General features: G+C 35.6%; 2 protein-coding genes across 2 annotated transcripts; both read left to right on the forward strand.

Moving 5' to 3' along the window:
• The first annotated feature begins 14,775 nt into the window (after positions 1-14,775).
• Positions 14,776-18,098, forward strand: LOC106131944 (UDP-glycosyltransferase UGT5). Its single transcript, XM_060951694.1, has 4 exons — positions 14,776-15,658; positions 15,790-16,012; positions 16,387-16,606; positions 17,671-18,098. The coding sequence occupies exons 1-4, from the start codon at positions 14,846-14,848 to the stop codon at positions 17,957-17,959; spliced, it is 1,545 nt and encodes a 514-aa protein (XP_060807677.1). The 5' UTR covers positions 14,776-14,845; the 3' UTR covers positions 17,960-18,098.
• Positions 18,099-19,332: 1,234 nt separating this feature from the next.
• Positions 19,333-22,273, forward strand: LOC106131995 (UDP-glucosyltransferase 2). The gene is made up of 4 exons (XM_060951693.1): positions 19,333-20,301; positions 20,606-20,828; positions 21,438-21,657; positions 21,976-22,273. The coding sequence occupies exons 1-4, from the start codon at positions 19,462-19,464 to the stop codon at positions 22,256-22,258; spliced, it is 1,566 nt and encodes a 521-aa protein (XP_060807676.1). The 5' UTR covers positions 19,333-19,461; the 3' UTR covers positions 22,259-22,273.
• Positions 22,274-25,097: the final 2,824 nt, after the last annotated feature.

The raw sequence follows: 25,097 nt of genomic DNA on the forward strand, positions 1-25,097 counted from the left end.
ACTAAGTGATAGGCTTATAAACTTGGGATTCCTCTTTCAGGCGACGGTTTACCAACCTGTAACTATTTGAATCTCATACAATACAAATCATTACGCCTGTTTCCCGTTGGGGTAGGCAGAGCCTATGGAAATAGTCTCTGCCTACCCCAACGGGAAACAGGCGTAGTATAAGGATCGTAGCAAGTGGAATTCCTTCCACTTGCTACGATCCTTACAGACCTCTCCCGCTTCCTCTACACTCATTACTCTTTTCATGCATATTCGACGATTACGAGTACTCTTAACATCTCCCTTTTTCAAGACATTCGAGGTCCTTGAAAGTTCATCGAGGCCGGCCCTGCCCCACTTTTACAGTTAGCTTTGCCTTATAAATTCCTTTCGTTAGTCTTTTAGTTAGTTTGTAACCCTATCCCTTAGTCGCCTTTTATGTAGTGGTCCTATTCTTTTTTGTATTGGTGCCGGGAACCACACGGCACGGATAGGCATACAAACTTGGGATTCTTTTTTAGGCGATGGGCTAGCAATCTGTCACTATTTGAATCTCAATTCTATCATTAAGCCAAATAGCTGAACGTGGCCATTCAGTCTTTTTAAGACGATTGGCTCTGTCTACCCCGCAATGGATATAGACGTGACCATATGTATGTATGTATGTTTAGTTAGTTATTTGAATCTCAATTCCATCAAAAAGACATACAGCTGAATGTGGTATAGCAGTCTGTTCTAGACTGTTGGCCCTGTCAAGGGATGTACACGTGACTTTATGTATGTACATACATATATACATACATATGGTCACGTCTATATCCCTTGTGGGGTAGACAGAGCCAACAGTCTAGAAAAGACTGATCGGCCACGTGCAGCTATTTGGCTTAATGATGGAATTGAGATCTAAATAGTGACAGGTTGCTAGCCCATCGCCTAAAAAAAATCCCAAGTTTGTAAGCCTATCCCTTAGTCGCCTTTTACGACATCCATGGGAAAGAGATGGAGTGGTCCTATTCTTTTTTGTATTGGTGCCGGGAACCACACGGCATATATTTATGTATGTACTAGAGGCCGCCCGCGACTTCGTCCGCATGGAAACCCTATCAATCCCGCGGGAACTCTGGGATAAAAAGTAGCCTATGTGTTATTCTGGGTCTTCAGCTACCTACATACCAAATTTCATGGTAATCGGTTCAGTAGTTTTTGCGTGAAAGAGTAACAAACATCCATACAAACTTTCGCCTTTATAATAGTAGTAGGATGTATATATGTATAATGCGAAGAACCTATGTAGTATCTTAACATTACAAGTAAATGCTTATCAAATAATGACATATCTACTTCAAGTTCGTTTGTCTGGCACTCTAAAACTGATATAACATGAGTGTCATATTGTGATAGCTACTCAAAACTCAATAAGTGGTAACGTATCAAAGTAATTAAATCAAGTATTATTCAAGATCAAAGCATGTTTATCGGTCTTTGACGCTTTGTTTGTCTATTAAACACAAGGTCTCGGGATCGACACCCCGTTACGTTATAAAAAAAATGTTTATTGGGTAACTTTAAAATTACATTAGAAAAGGAATTTCCTTTTAAGCAAAATGTGCTTGTGCTAGAAAGCTTCGCTCTTACATAAAGTTATGGCTAACCTTTAACGAAGTAAGAATGGAACCACTCCATATTTTCCCAATCGATATCGTAAAAGGCGATTAAGGGATAGGCAAACGAACTTGGGATCCATTTTGAAGGCGATGGGCAAGCAACATATCAGTATTTGAATCTCAATTCCATCATTAAGCCATACGACTGAACGTGGCCTTTCAGTCTTTTCATGAGTGTTCTGTCTACACGCAAAAGAAATTAATAAATAATCAATACATCAAACCTATGTGGTTTGTTGATTTTATTAATTTCAGAAAACATTTTATGGACTTGCTCCCTGAATGCGAATCTATTAGACGCTTTTAAATAGATTCGGGTAGATATACATGAAAACCGCAACCTCATTCTGCGAAATCGGTTAATATCCACCGTAAGGGCCTGTGCAGCGTGCCGCCGACTTCATCCGATCTAGGTCTGACCGACTCGGACAGACTGAATTGAACGTGAGTAATGAACGGGCACCAATACAGCCGCGCTTTGGAATACGGACTCTAGAGGGGTTAGTGTCGAGCAAGTAATCACGAATTTGTATGGATTAGTGCCATTGCGTTACCACTAGGTGGCGTTGATTGTTCACAAAAAAGTTCCCGTTTGCTTGCTCTACGCGTTTGATAGAGTAAAACTCGCACGAACGTGTTAACAAAATGGCGGTAGACGAACATTCTATCGTGCAGGATAGCTGGTTTTCAGTCGCTCGGTGACTACGGATCATTGTAACATGATTCGAAACGTCCGAGATAAAAATAAAGGTGCGTTATGTGCGCGTTTAATACCTGTTGTATTTATAAATAGTTATAATGCAACGCGAAATTTTAAAATCGGAGGTATATCTTATATACTCGTATATAATTCTCTTGTCACAATGTTCCCGTACTCCTCCGAAACGGCTTTGCCGATTCTTATGAAATTTTGTGAGCATACTGAGTAGGTCTGAGAATCGGCCAACATCTATTCTGCATACCCCTTAGTGATAAGGGTTGTCCACCTTTAACATATTGATATTATTTATATGATAAAACAACGTTTGCCGGGACTGCTAGTGTATGTATGTATGTCTACGTACCATTTTACATACAAAGGACATTAGGTTCTTCGCTCGTTCAAGTGTCAAAGAAATTTAATCATCATTGATTGATGACTTGCAAAAAGAGTAGAATATAAGGGCCGTATTGATTGAGTACCAATGTTTAACGTCGGTTGGCAAGTGGTAAAGGTTAGGACTTTACTGGGACTTAAAAAACTAACTTAAAAATCCTAATAGTGTGCCGTGTGGTTCCCGGCACCAATACAAAAAAGAATAAGACCACTCCATCTCTTTCCCATGGATGTCGTAAAATGCGACTAAGGGATTGGCTTACAAACTTGGGATTCTTTTTAGGCGATGGGTTAGCAACCTGTCACTATTTTAATCTCAATTCTATCATTAAGCCAAATAGCTGAACGTGGCCATTCAGTCTTTTCAAGATTATGGCTCTGTCTACCCCGCAAGGGTTATAGACGTGACCATAATATGTATGTATGTAAAAATCCTACTAAGACAATAAAACAAATAGTCTTTTCTAAGTTTGTCACATTATTTTTATTGCTATTTAATGCTCTCTTGGTGAGGGTAAACATCGTGACAACCTGCACATTCAGTCAATTGGAAGTGTAACCATGTGTCAATATGGTTTAGTTCCCTTGCAAATGTTATGGACATCAGACTGGAGTCGCTTTTTGTGAAAACCTGACCTATCCAATCCACCCCGGACTCTTCTCTAGATAAATAAAGACGCAAAGAGCGAAACCACAGGCGAAAGCTCATTAATTTATATAAAATAGAATCTATTAAACTATTTTCGAGGAAATTTATAACTTTAAAAAAGTAGGCTCAATTTGAACGGCCCTTATACATTACATCAAAATGCCTTGAAAACTGTTTAGCCAGTGACATGAATTAATGATACCTTATTACATTAATCGAGAGTTTTAATCGATACCTTTTATGATTGGTTGAAATGTTCTAAGTAAGACACAGAAACCTGAATAATACATTAAATATGAAATTGAACGAGGTACATACTTTTGCTTTTCTTACTTTGAGTAGGTACACTAAAACTTAATTCCACGTAGACGAAGTCGCGAGCTGAAGCTAGTTTTGCCCAAATAAAGCTACTATGCTATAAACTTTGATCACCATCTGTTAAAGTTTAGATGTAAAAAATTGGCAAAAAAATTTTTAATTATCATTGATCACAATATCCAAACATACATCTTTCTTCTGACTTTTAGTCCCGGTTGCATCCTCACCACTCTGGAGAGGAGCCCGCGGTATACCTAAGACTATCCAAAGATACATTTCTAGTAAAAAATATAATTTATAAACCATGTAAATTTGCCTCACTAAAACACATGTTTTTTGTAAATTTAAATGCTTAGTTGATATTGATATTCTCATGCATCGAAAATGATACAAAAATTATGAAAATAAAAAAAACAGATAAGTACATAAAAAAATTAAAGTTTCTTTTAGGCGATAACTTAGCAAACTGTCACTACTTGAATCTTAGCCCTTTTAGTCTTATCGAAACTGTATGTTATGTTTACCTACTCACTAAGGGATAAAGACTCGATTATGAATAAATTCAAAATCAACAAAAGTGAGATTGAAATTTCAAAGCCGAAAATACAGTACCAATGCAAAAAACCAAACGTACAACGTTACGAAGAAAGGCACTTAAACAAAAACACAAGTTCGCAAACGCGGGATAAGCCCGGGAGTATAAGAAGTTACGGGATTAGCCGAAAAAACAAAATGGGACATTGGAAACAATATCTCAAGTTATAAAAACTCTTAAAACGGAAGCTAACTCCAAGCGAAATCAAGACTGGAATAGAAATCCGAAGATAAGGTCGGACACACGGTCTGTTAGTTTGAACAATAATACCACCTTTTTTATATATAACAATTTGTGTGCGTTTGACCTCAATCTGTCTGGTGGTAAGCAAGATGAGGCCTAAGGTTGTACACGCAAATAATGCCTATTCACTCTTGCTTTGAAAATCCCCAAGAAGAAAGAAGGGGAAGAGAGACGCGAGGAATGCATTACAAATGACAGCCGTTCACATGATGAAAGATTTGCCGCATCGCAAGGTCCAAGGGGTGAGGATACCGATCATGTACGGGTGGAATCTTTGTCCATGCCGTGTCGTTCGATATTTGAATGGTGCAGGAGGAATTAAATTATGAATTTCCAGTGGCCACTTTCCGAAGTGAAGCCTGTAGAAGACACACAGACTAGCTACCAATCGTCGATGCTCAAGGGTTAAGGCCGTCCGTTCGTTAGTAGCTCGTCATCAACGAGTCTTCTAACACGTCAGTCGATAGCTTTCAGAGCTTCAAGTTATACCGGGCGAAGCTATCGCACAGGTTCGAACAGTATTTCATGCATGAGCGGACCTGAACTGTGTAGGGGTTGAGCAGTTATTATTTATTACTTTATCTCTATCTTCTTTATATTATCTTATTTATAGTCTTGGTTCTCACCGCTACGTTTGTATTATTTATAGAGGTTTTCACATGAAGCGACTCTTATCGGATCTTTGCAATGCTGAAACCTGAAGTTGCCCGAATAAGCAGGTTTTTGCAAGCTCTCGATCAGGTCATTTTACCATCTCTCTTTTTTTAATGTGTACCCAAAAATGTCCGACATAATTCTCAGTTCATCTCTAACAACATCAACAGAACTGATTCAAAGTCTATATTCTATTGCAATTTTTCCTTTATTTATTATTGGCTGCACATCACAGCTGTATGTATCGAAGTGTAGCCGCCGTCAAAAGAGGAAACAAAACTGAGGACATTGCAACTGTAACTAAGATGGCGAGATTGGTTGAAGCGATCTCGTGGCACAAATAGATTTATTGTTTTATACAGTTTGCTGAAACGTTCAGCTCATAGTATGGCTTTTTGTAGTAGTTATAATTAGATTTAAGTTATGTGACGTCAATAAGTGATACCTTGTATCCAATTTTGAAAATAAATCTATTCTATTCTATTCTATTTTGTGATGCAATTAAAGTAGATTTTTTTTTATTATTACTTAACTTTTGTGAAGCTAATCCGATTTTATATAAGTCCCAATTTAAAAAATATTCATAAAATTTTATTAATGACACCATTATACATGTATCACATAAGATACATTCCAATTATAAAACCTTCATTTTGAGCTATAAACGAGGTTCTTGGTGTGACCAGTAGTAAGTTTATTTTGTCTGGTTTGTGATTTCTATACTATTTTCCCATTTTCCTTCAAGACATAAAGCAGTCTTCAGTGCACTAGAAATACTAGAATGTAGTAAAGGTTTGTACTTGGTGAGTCACTTAGTAGTTACAAAGATGTTTTATTTCTAGATCTGCCAAGAAATATACTCGTAACGTAACAGTTCGTCTGCAAAATGATATCATAGCATGATAGAATGCTATCAATCAATAATTTTATTTGTAAACCGTAGATATATACAATAATACAGGTGTTACAGATAACTATGACGTGGGTGAGAAAAAGATACATACATATAATCACATCTATATCCCTTGCGGGGTAGACACAGCCAACAGTCTTGTAAAGACTAAAAGGCTACATTTATCTGTCTAATTTAGTGCCGTGTGATTCCCGGCACCAAAAGAAAAAAAGCATAGGACCATTCCTCCCATCTCTCTCCCATGGATGTCGTAAAAGGCGACTAAAGGCTAGGCTGTTTGTAAAAACTTCGGATTCTTCTTTTAGGCGATGGGCTAGCAACCTGTCACTATTTGAATCTCAATTCTATCTAAAAGCCCAATAGCTGAACGTGTCCTATCAGTCTTTCCAAGACTTTTGGCTCTGTCTACCCCGCAAGGGATATAGACGTGATAATATGTATGTATGTATGTAGCTGTTTGAATTTATGATAGAATTGAGATTCAAACAGTGTAAGGTTATTCGCCCATCGCCTAAAAGACGAATACCAAGTTTATAAGCCTTCACTTTATTCACCTTTTAAAACATCCATGATAAAGAGATGCCTTGGACCTATTTTATATTGGTGCCGGGAACCACACGGAACCTTAAAGACACTTCCAGTAGTAATACTCGTATACCTCTGTACACAAACACACAGCCACTTGCCGTCTTTTGTTAGTGAATGAGAGGGTCGGCTTCGGCGCGGTTATTATTGCTGGACTGTAACCTTGGTGACACAATAGCAGGCTTATACTGAAGATGGGCTTTCCGTGTAAAATAAATGGTGTTTTGACTTTTCGCAAAAGGCAGCGTAGTCTTAATTTTTATTATGTGAATAAGTATTAAATTTTTCCTTTTTGGTCTTGGAGGAGTAAACATACATAATTTGCCAGCTTTTTAATATAAAACTCTGCTGACATAAGATAACCTATCCCGTTTTGGCGTTTCTGCAAGATATATCCGGGAATGAAGAAAAATGAGTGTTGAAAACACCAATGTAAAATTTAACAAAATAACTAAGTACTAAAAATAAATAACAGTAATGTCTTGGTTGTAGAGAACACTAAACCAACTTATATGCCATTGTTCATTTTCCTTAACTCTGAAACATAAAAGCTACTCGTAGATCTGAACCAAGCTTAGAATATGTATAGATTTTCATACCGTAGCAATCACAGCGTAGCATCTACGGCGTAGCGTCTACGGCGTAGCGTCTACGGCGTAGACGATCGTAGCTTTATTTGTTAAGACTTAGATTCCAGTACGTGGTCTCCACTCGAGGACTTTATGGTCCCATCAGCCATTAGCCCTTCGAGAAATGTGGCCTGCCTATTGCCACTTTAGTCTAGCATACATAGACACAACATATTATTTTAATTATTTATATATCTTTATGCCTATCAAGGAAAAATTAAAAATAGAACTTAAACTAAAAAGAAATTTAGTATAAGAGCACTACTTATTTCTAGAGAAATTTTCTGTGTAAAACCATTATTACTGTGTAATATAAAGTAATATGCTATGTCATATATAATATATCCATCCATCCATATAATCACGTCTAAATCCCTCGCAAGGTAGACAGAACCAGTAGTCTTGAAAGACTGACAGGCCACGTTCAGCTGTTAGGCTTAATGATAGAATTGAGATTCAAATAGTAACAGGTTGCTAGCATCGCTTATAAGACGAATCCCAAGTTTATAAGCCTATCTCTAAGTCGCCTTTTCTGACAGCCATGGAGTGAAAAGATGAAGTGGTCACACTGTTTTTTATATTAAATCAAACGGCACAGTTATATAATAGTAATAAATAAATATATACGGGACAAATTACACAGATTGAGTTAACCTCGAATAAGTTTGAAACTTGTGTTACGAGATACTAACTCAACGATACTATATTTCATAATAAATACTTATACAGATAAACATCCAGGACCCAGCCCAATTAGAAGAAGTTCGTTTCTCATGATGCCCTGACCTGGATCGAACCCGGAACCTCCGGTGTCACGGACAAGCGTACTATCGCTGCGCCACAGAGGCCGTCATAATATGCTATGTCATAGACTAGTATATCATTGCTTTGCTCACTTTGAAAATAAAAACAAAACACGCTTTCACGCTACACTAAAACTGCCCATATACAAACATAAGTGGGCTTTTACTTAACTGGCATAGTATGGCGGTGACCGAATAAACAGGGTGTTTGGTGTTTTTTCGCCATATTTATTGGACCTTATTAAGCCTAAACGAGCGCTGTTGAACTTACCAGCGTAATGATAACAATACGGAGGGCAATCTCTTTCTATGGCTGTGGCCATGAAACGAGAGATTTACAGAGGGAGCGAATGAGACCGTGCAAGGGTATGACGAATGCAATTTGAAACGGTGGAACTTAGTTGAAGTTTGTCTTGTTTGGTTTAAACTAAAAAGTCTAAACTGCTTCACCGATTTCGATAAAATTTGGTGTGGATTTAATTATTTAGTCGTCGTCAAACGCTATTGTTTTTCTGTAAATTCTCATGTAAGCGAAGCCCAGTCAAAAGCATATGTGTAAGTAGTTTGGTAATTTTTGTGGGTTCTCCTACTTCTTTTCTGAAAATTCCGAATCCGGCCAGACAAAAGCGAGTAGGTAGATAATATTTTTTTATAAACATACACTTAATCTCGTCTATATCCCTTGCGGGGTAGACAGAACCAACAGTCTTGAAAATACTGATAGGCTACGTTTAGCTACACTCATATAAAGTGACAGGTTGCTAGCCCGTCGCCTAAAAGAAGAATCGCAAGTTTATAAGCCTATCCCTTTTTTTTATAAATGTTTGGATTCGATTGTTAAAATTTTCGTGGCCCCACCTCGGGAACCATTTTGGTTAGGATATTTCACAGTAATCTTTATTTATTGGTATATATGAAAATGGTCGTGTAAACTTGCGTATTATCCGTCGTTTTGTTCTTTTGTCCGTGTTTGTGTATCAGAGCATTGTTTCCACTTGATTTTTCTAGAACGAATATAAGGTAGGTTCTATGTTTTTGAGAAATATGATAACATATTGTGTATAAAGAGCAAAAGTTGCAGTGTGGTGCTTTAGAGTACGAGTAGGACACTTTGTACGTATCTTTCCCATGGGTGTCGTAAAAGGCGATTAAGAAAAAAAACAATGGGATTTTTCTTTTAGGCGATGGGCAAGCAATATCTGAATCTCAATTTCGAATAAAGATATCTTAAATCTAATTCATATACGAATGCCCATTGTCTACATTTAAAAAATGTGAAAGCTATATATAATACATAAAATTAAATTGTAAGTGCAATTTTTGACGTAGCGTTTAATCTTTTATCAAAATTTGACCTTCTCCGAAAAGTGACAAAGATTCTTTATATTCATTGTTAATTAAAAAGCCTTTAAACAACAAATAAATTAAACAAATCAAATTAGGTGAACAAAATACACGATTTAGTAGCGAAGAGATTAACAATGAGAGGAATCCTAACCGTAAAGCCGCGGTCTCACTGACTATCAGATATAAATTTATTTTTATTAATTTTTTAAAATCTGTATAGGAAAAATGTGAAGAGACATTATCATGGTATAGCCTAAATAACCAAACGAATTTTGCTAGTCCATCGCCTATAAAAAGAATTCCAAGTTACATGGAAAAAAAATCAGCTGGTATACACTATTTTTTCCCCTGCCAGGCATAATTATTTTATACATAAAATACCTTATAGTTACTTAATTATAGAAGTTAGAATTAGAGCTAAGACTATCAATAAAAAAAGCTGAAATAAAATTCATAAATTATGTTTTTTATTCCTGTCAATAATCCTGTTCCTGTCAACGTGCTCAGAAAGCTAGTAGCAGTGCCACGTAGATGCTAATTCTTTGACCCAAGAAGTTCCAGGTCACGAGAAATCTCGATCAGCCCGTTTGAGTGACCACTAATAAAGGAAAATAAAGCAGAAAGTAGCGGGGAAGCTAATGGGTTGATTGACCTCAGGGACGCAAGGGTTCCATTCCAAAAGGCAACAATATTTGAAATTTGAAATAAATACATACTTGCGCATTTCAAGGCTCTCTCTCTGCAGGCGCTGTATCAACGCCAATTGAATTTATATAAACGTTTATGAAATATGCCGTGTGGTTCCCGGCACCAATACAAAATAGAATAGGACCACTCCAACTCTTTCCCATGGATGTCGAGGCGATTAAGGGATAGGCTTTCAAACTTGGGATTTTTTTTAGGCGATTGGCTAGCGACCTGTCACTATTTGAATCTCAATTCTATCATTTGGCCAAATAGCTGAACGTGGCCATTCAGTCTTTTTAAGACTGTTGGCTCTGTCTACCCCGCAAGGGATATAGACGTGACCATTCGATTTAATTCTGAATTTTGAAACTTTAAACATGAATAAACTAAACCGGAGCCTAAACGTATCGCAAACCGTACAAGGATATGTTTTGGGAACCGCTGACCGCATACCTCGGCTGAAAAATACAGCTGTCTCGAGGTACTTAAAGGGATTTTTGGGATTTTAAACGCCATTGAAAAACGGTTTTATTCAAAAGTGCGAAAGCGGAAAATATTTACATTTGAACAAAAGAATATTTGATTTCACGTTAAAGCATGTTGATCTCATATATATATATGGTCACGTCTATATCCCTTGCGAAGTAGACAGAGCCAACAGTCTTGAAATGACTGAATGGCCACGTTCAACTATTTGGCTTAATGATAGAATTGAGATTCAAATAGTGACAGGTTGCTAACCCATCGCCTAAAAAAGAATCCCAAGTTTGTAAGCCTATCCCTTAGTCGCCTTTTACGACATCCATGGGAAAGAGATAGAGTGGTCCTATTCTTTGTTGATCTCTTATGAGTACGATAAAATTTTATAATTACAAGTACTGCCTTCTGACACTTTTCTTGTCACTTCGCCCGGTTCATGGCGTCTTTATTTTAAGGATTGATACGCATATCATTTTTGCGACGTCAAGCCAGAATTTCTTCGGCCTGCCTTCTACCTGGACCAGACGGAGGCAGCTTAGCCAGTCATTTCTTCCCTGGATACTCTACAGAATTCAGCAACACGCGGCCATACTATGGCGACATCACTAATGTCACACACCAACTGGCAATCATGAAAATGACCCGCTCAGCCAATAGCAGAGAAGAGTCTAAATCGCGCAAACAAAGATTTCACGGATTGGAGCATAAAAACAACCCCCGACTTAACATCTTCAGAGCCGCGGTTCCCCAGGCATCACCTAGCCTGACGGAAGATCTTCCCCTTGGTGGCGGACCAACGAAATAATCCAGTAAACAACTGTGATGATAAACATAATTAAAATAGCTATTTAATTCGACCCATCGTTTCCCACTCAAAACACAAAAACAAGGAAGCGGTGAGACACTTCGCTGCATTGCAAACAACTCCCTAATTTCTACCTCGGGGCGCAAAGATTTACCTACAATTTACTTTTGATATTGGGCCATAGAAACTCCGTAGCGTTACCTCATAAGTTCCACAAGAATTCTCTTTTTGTTTACGTTTAGGCTTTGAAGGTGGTCTGTGACAATTATTGACCTCCTTTTCTAGATATGAGCCGCTATTGTGCATTCAATACGAGTATACACATACACATAATTACGTCTATATCCTTTGTGGGATAGACAGAGCCAACAGTCTTGAAAAGATTCATCTGTATGGTTTAATGATGGAATTGAAATTCAAACTGTTTGGGAGCCCATCGCCTATAGGAAGAAAACTAAGTGTAACTAATATTTTAATTTAAAAAGATTTATATATTTATCCGTACAATGTCAGGAAAGGATCACTCTTTTTCATGCTCGTAAAAGACAACTAAGAAAGTACATTCGTCTACCAACTGCTTCCCTTTCCGCGTAGATTGTAAAAGTCAATTACGGGTAAGTATACCTAAACTAGAATAGAATCATTATCTGAAATTAAATTTTTATCATATTGAGATGAAGTAAGTCTACTTAATAGTAACCTTTATTAATAGTAACCATCTGAACTCAGCCTACTACATCTCCTTTTTTGTCTATTCGAAACTGTTGGCTCTGTCTACCCCTGCCTATCGCTGGTTTACTAGCCTCGCATGGCATTTGAAAGCTGGCGGAAATTGACTTGCAAAATGAGATGGATAATTTTGTTAAGATGTGTCCCAGCGCCCTATAACAGGGGCCTGTACATAAATACACAAGCCTATTTGTTTGTTTATGGTATTTTTAATTAAGTACGTAATATTTCAAGTGCTGATTTTAAATTTAAAACATAAAGAAATAGAAGATGAGTCAATAATAGTTAAGTAATACCGCCGAGCTTGCATGAATAGAGTTATGAATGTGGATGAAGCGAAGGAAGTATGCAGAGATTGTGGCAAGTGGAAAGAGGTAGTCTCTGCCTACTCCTCCGGGAAAGAGGCGTGAGTTTATGTATGTATGTATGTAAGAAATAGAGTTGAATAGATCTATGTTCCAAGCCGGTCCTGTTCCGTATATATTTATTATTGCACGTGCAAAATATTTATATAGCTGTACGTGGACTGTCAGCCTTTTTAAGATCAAGAGTCTTGAAAAGTGTCTTCCCCGTGTCTCCCCCGCAAGGGATATAGACGTGACTAAATGTATGTACTGTTTACCTACAGTTATTTATGAATTACCAAATAATGTGTTTTTCGTCAGTTTATCGTAGCCAGCCAAGTATTCCTACTAAAATCATAAATGTGATAGTCTGTTTGTGTGTTTTTTGTCACGACGAAACGAATTTACTGACCTGCAATAAATTTTTCGTACATAAAGTGTGAAGTAAGGAGAAAGACAGTTTGTATATTTTTAAGCCGGAAAAAGCAAGTGTAACAATTATTATACACTTACGCGGCCATTTTTAAAGAGTTTTGACTGCTCTGTCAACTTCGTAAGGGGTAAATATGAGATAAGTGGGCTTTAGTATTTCTTTTTTGTATATTTTTTTTTTTACTGAACAAATAATACCTACGTTGAAAACCTATAAATCCTTAACCCTCTCCAATCCAGTCAGCCAATACAACTTATGAAAACTTTGCTAGCGATAACAAACTGTCATTGGCATCTGTATAATTTATCGCCTAAACTAGAAATGCATACAAAGACCTTCAAACTTATCGCTCCGCATAAATATGCCAAACAAAAAGTTGGCTGAATGGCGTATATTTTGAAGTTTTCCATTTAAACAATGCATTCCCGAAAATCCTAGACAACCAACTTCTCAACATTCATACGAGTAGGTACCTACATATAATCACAACTATATCTCTTACGGGTTGGATAGAGCCATCAGTCTTGAAAGACTGAAAAGCCACGTTCAGCGGTTAGGCTTAATGAAAGAATTGATATTCAAATAGCGAACAGTTGCTATATAGTCCATCGCTTATAAGAAGAATCCCAAGTTTATAAGCCTATCCCTTAGTCTTTTAAAACATCCATGGGAAAGAGATGGAGTGGTCCTATTCTTTTTCATATTGGTTCCGGTAACCGCATGGCTTAACACAAAATGTTCGACTGTAAAGATTTAACTATTTATTTAATAGAAATGAACATGTATGTTTATTTATTTGATATGTATAGATTTGTTATTTTATGATAATATGTTTTAGGTTTATTAATATCATTAAGTTTATGTAAGTTTATATCTTATTAATTATATACACAAGCCAATGCCTTCTTCTTTACATTTTTCCTGTTGTGGGCCTGCTGGAAGAAATTTCTCTAGAAATAATTAAGTGCCATTGTACTGAATTTCTTTATAGTTTAAGTTCTATTTTATTTTTTCTCGATGTACATAATTATATATATAAATAAAAAAATATGCCCATTTTGACTAACAATTCCTAAGTTTTAAGTATCACCAGCATTTAGGGTGTCCCTTAGTCAAAATTCGTATTCACTACTGCTTAAGTGTCACCTACCAACTTAGGTGAGCCCCTTAATTTGCCCTTTAAATTTGTTGTGTACATTATTTGTTGTTTTGAAAGATAAAGCTCTTTACAAAACGTCACTTAACTAGGAAGCCAATAGGAAACACCTAGCGTGTTGAAGAAGTTACACCCAGTATTTTTTCTGAAGTAAAATAATGAACTACTTACATGTTAAAACATGCCAGAACAAGCATTGTCAACAAATAACTACGTAAGTATAATGTCTTGATATTGATATGTTACAAAAAGTTGATAATAATATTTTCCGATCGTAAATTGATGACTAGCGATACCTTCTGTTTTCGCATGCAAAATTTTAAATTTTCCACATTAGTCAGAATTTTATATGCAAATAAAAAAAAATATATATTCAACAGCTAAACAGACATGACCACCAATTTTTTATAGTATCCTATTTACTTATTGATAAAAATATTTAACTTATTGATAAAAATATTTATTATACGGACGTACTTTTATCTCGTAGATACGTAAAAAACTCACGAATTTGCTTGTAATCATCATGTGATTTCTTGCTTCATTCACAATAGATATGAGTATGACGTGACAAAAAAATTAATTAAATGTACTAAAAGCGAACCGTCATGACAACATAATACATGTCTGAAATATAATATAAATATGACACGTGTTAATAAACATACATTAACCCAGTAACACAGCAGTGATAAGTTGTAAAGTGAATGAAGCCCAAACAATTAAAATGTATAAAGTAATTTTGTTGTTGGTCGTTATTTTTGTAACCAAACAAGATGCTGCTAGGATATTGGCTGTGTTTCCTGCACCATCAATTAGTCACCAAGTAACTTTTAGACCATTAACTCACGAATTGGCAAAAAGAGGTCATGAAGTTGTAATAGTCACCCCTGACCCTGCCTTCCCGAAAGATAAAAAGCCTGATAATCTAACAGAAATAGATGTTCATGATTCATACAATCTTTGGAGAGAAAAAGTTTTACAAGGAATCAACGGTGATATGAAGAACCAAATAAAGTTTTTGTTTGAATTGTCGATGGAAGTATTTGAAATGCAAATGAATTTCGAAGAAGTGCAGCAGATTATTAAGAAGAATACCGAACCATTTGATTTATTAATAATAGAAGCTTGTATGTTGCCAGCTTTAGGATTTTCTCATATATACAAAGTGCCTGTTATACAGATCAGTTCGTTTCTACCATTTTATTCTAATATTAATACAATCGGAGCTGTAGACCATCCTCATTTATATCCAGTAATGAGTACACAGAAACTTGACAATTTGAGCACGATTGAAAAAATTAATTTGTACTATGATCATTTTGTCATACAAAATGTTGTCAAAAATGCTGAATTAGATATGGACAAGGTGATCAAAAGAGTATTTGGTTCTGATACACCTCCTCTCTCTAAGTTATATAATAATGTAGATATGTTATTTCTAAATACGTTTCCAATATGGGACTCCAATCGCCCAGTACCACCAAGTGTCCAATATTTGGGAGGAATACATGTAAAACCTGTTAAACAATTGCCAGAAGTGAGTATGTCTTTAAAATTTTAAAGTTCATACACATAGAGCATCATTACATACTTATAAATAGTGATAAGCCTTGACTGTTGATTATTTATTTATGTTTATCATTAAATCTAATCCAATATATTTTTAAGGACTTAAAAAAATACCTGGACTCTTCAAAGCATGGAGTAATATATATTAGTTTTGGCACAAATGTGGATCCTTCAACGCTTCCTCCAGAGAAGATACAAGTGTTATTGAATGTTCTATCTGGATTGCCTTACGACGTTATATGGAAGTGGAACCAGGATGTACTACCTGGTAAAAGTGATAACATCAAAATTTCGAAATGGTTGCCACAGTCTGACTTACTGGGTAAGTTGTTCTTTATTTGAATTCTTTAGTTTTGATATTTTTCGATGTAGTTGTGAGTTCAGGGAATAAGTGTGTGATTTTATGTATTTATGTATGTATACTTATTATTATTGTGCTTGGGTTCTAGATGTGCATTACCCTGGAAACCAGATAAAGAAAAAAGAAATATAACTTTTACTTTTTTTTTTAAATTTGATTATCAAGGTTTCAAAGAAAATTAATGCTGCCAAATCTTTAATTTTTTAAATTCCATAAAAATGCTGAGCATCTGCTGGCTTAGTTTTAAAATATTGGGAAGTTTTTGGTTTTAAATAGGTGAACCGAATAGATTTTTTTTTAAAGATTCGATTGTTTAAGAAATGTTTTACTTACAGGACATCCAAAACTCAAATTATTCATCACGCAAGCGGGCTTGCAATCAACTGATGAAGCTATTGTAGCGGGTGTACCACTTCTTGCAATTCCAATTTTAGGAGATCAATGGTACAATGCGGCTATGTATGAACGACATAAGATTGGGGTCAAGATTGAAATGGAAAACCTTAGTGAGAGGACTCTTAAGGAAGCATTACATGTTCTTACTGTGGATGATACGTAAGTTTCATTTAATATATCTTAGAATTTAATTTCTACAAGATAAAGACATTGGTTTGACATACCCGAAAAGGAAGCTACTGAGAGTAATATAGGCGTAGACAAGGATTAAAGATAAGTGATTTCTATACTTTAGTTGTACTTGTAATACCCTTGTAATATCAAAAGGAGGAAAATATCGTGAGAATAGGTCCAAAGGTTGCATAGGTCAAATGTCGCTTCGTGCTAAATATATATCCAATCCTGGATCTTGGCGAAAAACGGCAACGGGCAAATCTAAAAGGAAGAAGAAGCAGAAATACACGATTTTTTGGAGAACAAATCATAATAATTTATATTACGATATCCATGTTACAAGAGTGACGTCCTGTTTCGAAAATACCTCAGGCAACTTAAAGCATATATCTCTAAATTAAGTATCTTAATTGTTGAATTGTTCGGCTAAATAAATAAAGTGATAACGTATTTTTTATGAAACATGTTATAATGTCCTTTAAGAGGTAAGGCAATAAAGATAAAAGACATTGACATCATCATATTAAATGTTCATAACTATATGTTATACGATAAAGATTTTTAATTTAGATATCTAATTAACTAGGGTGGCGCAGCGACCCGAAATGAATTTTGTCTTCAAAACAAATTTGGTCATTTAAATCTGCTTTGTTTTTTAATCATACTCTTTGCTAGGAGTATGATATAGTCGCTTCCAGAACGCCTGTTAGTCAGGATCTGTTTTGATCTTGGATTATGACCAAGTCATTACCTAAGAGTTATTCCTAAGTATTAGGAACTATGTGGTACACTTTTTTACGTCATTAGAGCAGCGCCTCTGACCACTAAAAATCAAACTAATCAAAAAAAAAATCAATAAAATAATCAAACTAATTAACAATTTAAAAGAGTATATAAATGCATGGCCGTGCATCATTATTTTTTAGTCAGGTACCTTTGAACGTTCCGCCTAACGCTGTAGGTATTGATCAGATTGTCTGTGCTGACATAAATAATCATATCTATTAATTAATAACTGATTAATATAGAAAAAAAAAAACATTTTTCAGTTACCGCCAGAACATAATAAGATTCCGATCTGTCATCTACGACCAACCACAAACTCCTTTAGAACGGGCAGTGTGGTGGACGGAGCACGTTCTGCGCCACGGCGGCGCGCGCCATCTACGATCGCCAGCCGCAAACTTACCGTGGACTGTGTACTATGAAGTAGAACTAGTGGCTTATGCACTTCTAGTAGTTACAAGCGCTATATTTGTGTTCGTGTACCTAGTTTTGAAAGTAAGGAGACTGATAGTTAGTAAAATGAATGCTAATATAAAACTTAAATATAGTTAATGTGATAATTATAGATTTATTACTTATAAAAACTCTGAATGTTTTGAATAACTATATGGTGAATTTTATAAAAGTACCCATTAAAAGCTTTGCTTGTTCAATGTAAGCTTTCAATGAAATAGTCAAAAAACAGTAAAAATGAGAATAAAGTATTCCGAATTCATTTTTGTAATATCAGATAAAAAAATCTCTGATGCGGTCAGCAGAAACCAACAAAATACAAAAAAATGTTTGAGTAAGTTCCTTTACATTAGACAGCGGGAAAAAGGATAGTGTCTTTGGATGATAATGTGAAACTCTAAACTGAAGTCGGTAAAATTTCTAAAACCTTTTCATAAGTGTTTGTTATACACGAACAATTTCCTGAAAACCGCATCAAAATCGGTTAAGCGTAACCCGAGAAAATCGCAGACAAACGTAGGAACATCCATACATACAGACATCTGCACATAACAGCATACCTAATCAAACTGATTACCACCTTTTTTGAAGGCGGTTAAAAAATGCCGAAGACTGGCTAAAGATAATTGTATATTTTTCTAAGATTTATATCGAACAATAAAAATAATTGACAAAAACAAGTGCAAAACTTTAAATGCTCTCATAATGTTTACTAAACGTACCACGTAGTAATAAACCCATTGAATATAAAGTTATTCGAGAATAATTGTAATTTATTCGAATTGTTTTATCAAACACTAATGTCGAACCCTTTTAGCGTGTGCTACTGATACGCATATCAATAATAATTTACTGATTAAAATTGTTTGGGTAATTCCACAATTTGTTATTGATTCTTTGGTTATATTTTGTAAAAATATACAATTGTTTATTTCTTAATATAAAAAGAAGTATTTTAAATAAACCTTGATCATAATTTTTTCTACCCTTAGTTTTTTTTATCACGAAAAGGATTTCAATAACCAAATGCCCTTCCATTATAATTATATTGGCATGAATATTATACATAGCTATATTAGCATTTTGTCTCAGTCTCTGAAAAGGACACTTTTCCCCTTCGGCCACTTTCTAGCTAGAACCTAGAATCTACTTATGACCACGAAATTTTGCTCACATACAATGTCTACGATATTTGTTGTTTTTACATATGTACTTACATACATACGTACATATCATCACGTCTATATCTCTTGCAAGTATGTACATATCATATCTATATCCCATGCGGGGTAGACAGAGCCAACAGTCTTGAAATGACTGAAAGGCCACGTTTAGCTGTTTGCTTAATGATAGAATTGAGATTCTAATAGCGACAGGTTGCTAACCCATCGCCTAAAAAAAGAATCCCAACCCAATCCCTTAGTCTCCTTTTACGACATCCGTATGATGAAGTAGTCCTATTCTTTTTTCTATCTGTGCCGGGAACCACACGACACTTATTTTTATGTAGATAAAAACAATAGGTACCTATTTTCTATCATCACTGGAATGTGTTGGGCGTTATCATTGTTGACTCAGTATCAAATCAACCTTTCGCCGAAATGGCGGAATTGTTATTTTTTATTATAAGTGCTTTTATATTAAGTGTTGATAGTGCAAGAATATTAGCAGTGTTTCCGATGCCGTCTATTAGTCACCAAGTAGTGTTTAGACCTTTAGTTCTAGAATTAGTTAAACGCGGTCATGATGTTGTTTTAATTACTCCAGATCCAAGTTTTCCTAAAGGAGGTGGGCCTATCAATTTAACAGAAATAGATATGCATGACATAGCATATAAACCTTGGATCGAATACCTTCCAGAAGAATACAAAGATAAGTTGATGTCTATTCATACATTGAGTATTAAATCTACGTTAGAAATAACCGCACTTATAAACACAAAAGTTGTAGAAGTCCAACTTCTATCGGAACTAGTTCAAGAGTTAATAAATGATAAAACGCAGCATTTTGATCTATTGCTTGTTGAAGCTTGCCTAAGACCAACATTAGTATTCTCACATATTTTTAAAGCACCAGTTATCCAAGTCAGTTCTGCTGGTCCCATTCCATACAATTTGCAAACAGTCGGAGCCCCGATGCATCCAATTCTTTATCCGTTTGCATACAGCAAGAAGCTTTCAAATTTAACGCTCTATGATAAGTATATGGAACTTTATAACTTTTTGATAAACCAATATGTGACGTATAGGAATGAAAAAATCGAAAATGACATGCTTAGAAGGACCTTAGGTTCGGATGTGCCTACAGTGAGTGAGCTGTCTGAGAATGTAGATATGTTGTTTTTAAATGTTCATTCTCTTTGGGAATCAAATAGGCCAGTGCCACCAAATGTTTTATATTTGGGAGCTTTGCATATAAAGCAAGAGAAAGAGTTACCAAAGGTAATTTTACTATTTATCTTTTTTTTAACATTAGAAAGTTGCAGTTTTTTTATTAACAGCTACAGTATGCTTTTTCTATTTATTTAAAAATACAATATAGCAAATAATCACTAAACTTGGGATTCTTCTCTTAGGCGATGGGCTAGCAACCTGTCACTATTTGAATCTCAATTCTATCTTAAAGCCAAATAGCTGAGCGTGGCCTATCAGTCTTTACAAGACTGTTGGCTCTGTCTGCCCCGCAAGGGATATAGACGTGATTATATGTATGATATGTATGTAATCACTTTATATCTCATTTCAGGACCTTAAATCTTATTTAGACTCTTCAAAAAATGGCGTAATATATATGAGCTTTGGTACAAATGTAGATCCTTCAATGATTCCGCCGCAAGTGATTTCGTCATTTGTCGATGTGTTCGCTGAGTTGCGCTATAACGTTTTGTGGAAATGGCATACTGAAGATGTACCTAGGCTACCAAAAAATGTTAAAATTTCAAAGTGGCTCCCCCAAAGAGATCTTTTAAGTAAGTTTATTATAGAATAAACAATTTTTATCCAGATAAAACTCATAAGATGTTCAAAACTAATGAGCAGCTATGCGCCAAATTCCAAATTGTTCCAAAAAATGGTTTCAGCATTTCATGGTGGTGGTTGGTCAGTCATATCTTGTTCTCAATTCCATCATCCATACTAATATTATAAATGCGAAAGTGAGTTTGTTTGTTTGTGACCTCTTCATCTTATCTCCTAGAGTATCTACAGTAGATACTCTAGGAGATAAGATGATTTTTTCTCTTACTGCGTTTTAGGTGCTGCAGGGCAGTACTGAACCAGTCTTTTTGAAATTTCTCATATATAAAATTGTGTCTTTGTCCCATGTCTTTTTCCAAACTCTTTGGAAAAAGACATGGGGTATTTCATCCCAGTACAAATTGTTGGTCCCGTGGGATTTGCGAAAAACCTGTATATTTTTGTAAGTGGCGCTAAATTCGGGCAGTAGAAGCTACGGACAAAATCTACATTAACTATTAAGCTGAAGATGGCATAGCATTTCAGTCTTTTCGAAATATCAAATCTGTCTACTCCGTAAAGTAACACGTGTTATGTTTATTTAAATTAAAGTATATTTTTAGTGCATCCAAACGTGAAATTATTTATAACCCAGGGTGGTCTTCAATCTACTGATGAGGCTATAGCAGCTGCAGTGCCTCTTATCGGAATACCAATGCTTGGGGATCAATGGTATAACGTCGAAAAATATGTTCATCATGGTATTGGTGTGAGACTAGATATTGAAACTATTGATGCTGACAAATTTAAGGACGCCATTGATACTGTCATTAATGATAAAAGGTTAGTACCTATATTGATTAAAATTCCTGTCGTGGGCCTGCTGGAAGAAATTTCTCTAGAAATAAGTAGTGCCCTTGTATTGAATTTCTCTTTATTTTAAGTTTTTTTTTGCTTATTTTTCTTGTTGTACATAAATATGGTTTTTAATACCTACCACCCCCAAGTCATATAAACGGTAACCGCTCCGTTAAAATGATTCAGAGTTTCTGCTGTTAATGGGAGAATGCATTTAACTGTTAGAGGGAAAACACAAAGATGAGAGAAATAAGCAATCGCTGACTTTATTAAACCTTAAATTATTATCATTTCAATCCACAGTTACCTCGACAATATACGAAAGCTGAAATCACTAATGTATGACCAACCTCAAACGCCATTAGAAAAGGCTGTATGGTGGACTGAGTACGTTTTAAGACACGGAGGGCGCCATCTACGTTCGCCGGCCGCAAACCTACCTTGGACTGTATACTATGAAATAGAACTACTGTTTTATTTACTCCTCTTTGTGATTGGGGCGCGCTTTTTATTAGTATATTTATTGTTTAGGTTGTATAAATTTGTTAGAGGTTGGCTGAGTAAAAGGAAATTAAAGACAAATTAATAAACTTACTATTAAAAAACTAGTTTTTCTTTCTCTTAAACGAATTTAACGTCTTTATCCTGTACGGGGGAGCCAATAATTTCTTAAATTTATGACCATGCTACAAGTACCTATAGCTGGAGGGCTTAATGATAGAATTGAGATGTGGATATACTTACTAAATGTTAGGTAGCATATAACCTAAAATAAGATTCCCAAATTAATAAGACTTTCTTTCGATTTGTTGTACAATCTGCGCGGTTATGACTTTACACAAACCAGGATTTTAACTTCTCTTCTAAATCAACATATGTACAAGTTTACACTAGCTGAAATTGCTCATTTCCTTTGTCACTATTTACGACCACTACGAGTAAGAGATGTCCAAATGGCATAAATATAAAATAAAAAATCCTGCTGTAAAATAATGTCTATTAAACAAGTGTAAATTGGATATTTATTTAGTTCGAATATGCTGTTGATAATATTAATTAAAAATTAAATTAAAAATAACAGTTTTAAGAATAGAAATGATAGAATTGAGATTTAAAAAGTAAGAGGTTACTAGCCCATCGCCTTAAATAAGAATTCCCAAGTAATAAGCCTTTCGCTTAATTGACTTTTATAATCAGCATGAGAAGAAAAACAGGTGGCACACACCTTTTTTCGGTGCCAGACCAACATGGAAGCCTACATTATGAAGCCTATAAGTATTTAAATTCTTTTTTTAAAATTGTAACTCTTTATTTCATGTTCCAAATTTTATTACCTACTTTATTTCATCAAAAAACTCCATTGTGCAACGTAAAGTAAAGGTAAAAAAAAATCATCAAAATATCGTGACGACAACATTTCGCTAATTGGCACATGCCCGACCAAATTACGGTGTGAAATATCTTTGAGTTGGTGAAATTTCAATTTGAAATGTGAAACTTCCATCAGCCTGCTACAAATATGAAGTACGTATATGTAAAAATATTTCACTGTCGTGTGGTTTCTGGCACATTAGAGTGGGATCACTCCATATTTTCCTGTTTGTCGTAAAAGGCGACTAAGGGATAGGTTTATATAAACTTAGGATTCCTCTTGTAGGCGATTGGCTAGCAATCTGTCACTATTTGAATCTCAATTCCGTCATAACGCCATACAGCTGAAAGTGGCCTTTCTGTATTTTCAAGACTGTTGGCTCTGTGTACCCCGCAAGGGATATAGTCGTGACTGTATGTTTGTCTGAACTTAACTAACTTAAAGTTGACGTTGAAACAGACAATCACACACTGTTCATTACTCCATACACCGAAAATAACAACATCTATTAACAGAAACTTCCAGCAAAGTTCCAAACGACATGTCACAACATGCTTTCATATTTTGCTGTTGCTTAACCTTTCGATTATAATTCAACACTCTTATTCCATTTCCCTTAAGGTTGATAATAGACCTGAGTGTCGTTTGAATAAGTGAATGTTATGTTTGTTCATAAAGAACCCTTTTCAACATATGTTTTTCGGGGAGTCCAGTTAAGGTATAGTTATGTTGTTTAGGTCTTTTATGGGTTTCATACAGAATTGTGTGACTTTGATGTCATTGTACCTATGTTTGAATTATGTTTATGTCTTCATTTCTCTCCATTTTTTATAAATTAATTTTTTACATACATATAATCACGTCTATATCCCTTGCGGGGTAGACAGAGCCAACAGTCTTGTAAAGACTGATAGGCCACGTTCAGCTATTTGGCTTAATGATAGAATTGAGATTAAAATAGTGACAGGTTGCTAGCCCATCGCCTAAAAAAGAATCCCAAGTATGTAAGCCTTTCCCTTAGTCGCTTTTTACGACATCCATGGGAAAGAGATGGAGTGGTCCCATTCTTTTTTGTATTGGTGCCGGGAACCACACGGCACATTAATTTTTTAATTGTTTTTAAACCTCAATTTCATCTAAGTCTATGCTATCGAGCAGCTGAACATGGCTTTTTAGTCTTTTGGATACTGTTACTTGCCTACTATGTTAGGGGTTTAGACGTGATAATCATAAAAATACTTTTACCTGCTGGTACAAGCTTCGCCCACGCGAATTAAGCGCTACCTACACGCGCAAATTTAGCACCACCCACAAAAGAATACAGGTTTTTCGCAAATCCCACGGGAATTATACCTTCTCAAAACCCTTATAATGGAAAAGAAAATTTAATAATTTTATTTCAGTAGATAATGCGTGAAGATGCAACAAACAAACTTACTTTCGCAATTATATTAGGTGGGATTGACACACTGTTATTTTTATAAGTACATAATAATTTGAGTCCATTTGACCTCAACAATCCTCCTGGTGGTAAGCAAGAGGAGACCTTTTTTTGGTACAAGGGGAAATCCTTCTACGGACGATCCCTGGTCTTCACCCGAGAGTGTGCGGGACTCCTGGCACCGAGTGTGCCAGACTACCTTGCTAAAAACTGCACTACCTTCCTGCCATTTCGAAGGCATCATGGGATCGACTATGAATTCTACCACGATGAATTCCGGCTTCCCGGCGCGACTTTACCGGGAATCTTCTTTTTATGGACGACTAGTAAATTGCTAGTCGCCCTTACTGCCCAGGACTTATGGTCCTATTGAGGAAGCAGGTGAGCGTGGTAGCGTGACCGCCTTCTACCACCTCGTCCACGAAAGCGAGATGAGGCATAAGGCGCTGAATGCAAAATCAAATAGAACCTATTCACTCTTGCCTTGAAAATCCCCAAGTTGTATGTATCGAAGAGAAAATTTCTCCAATTGGTAAGGAAAAGTCTTGACAGATTATGCAGATTATCGATCAATAACAACATCGATATATTAACAACACTATTTGTTATTTA

Source organism: Amyelois transitella, chromosome 26 (assembly GCF_032362555.1).
Source record: "Amyelois transitella isolate CPQ chromosome 26, ilAmyTran1.1, whole genome shotgun sequence".
Taxonomy (NCBI): Eukaryota; Metazoa; Arthropoda; class Insecta; order Lepidoptera; family Pyralidae; genus Amyelois; species Amyelois transitella.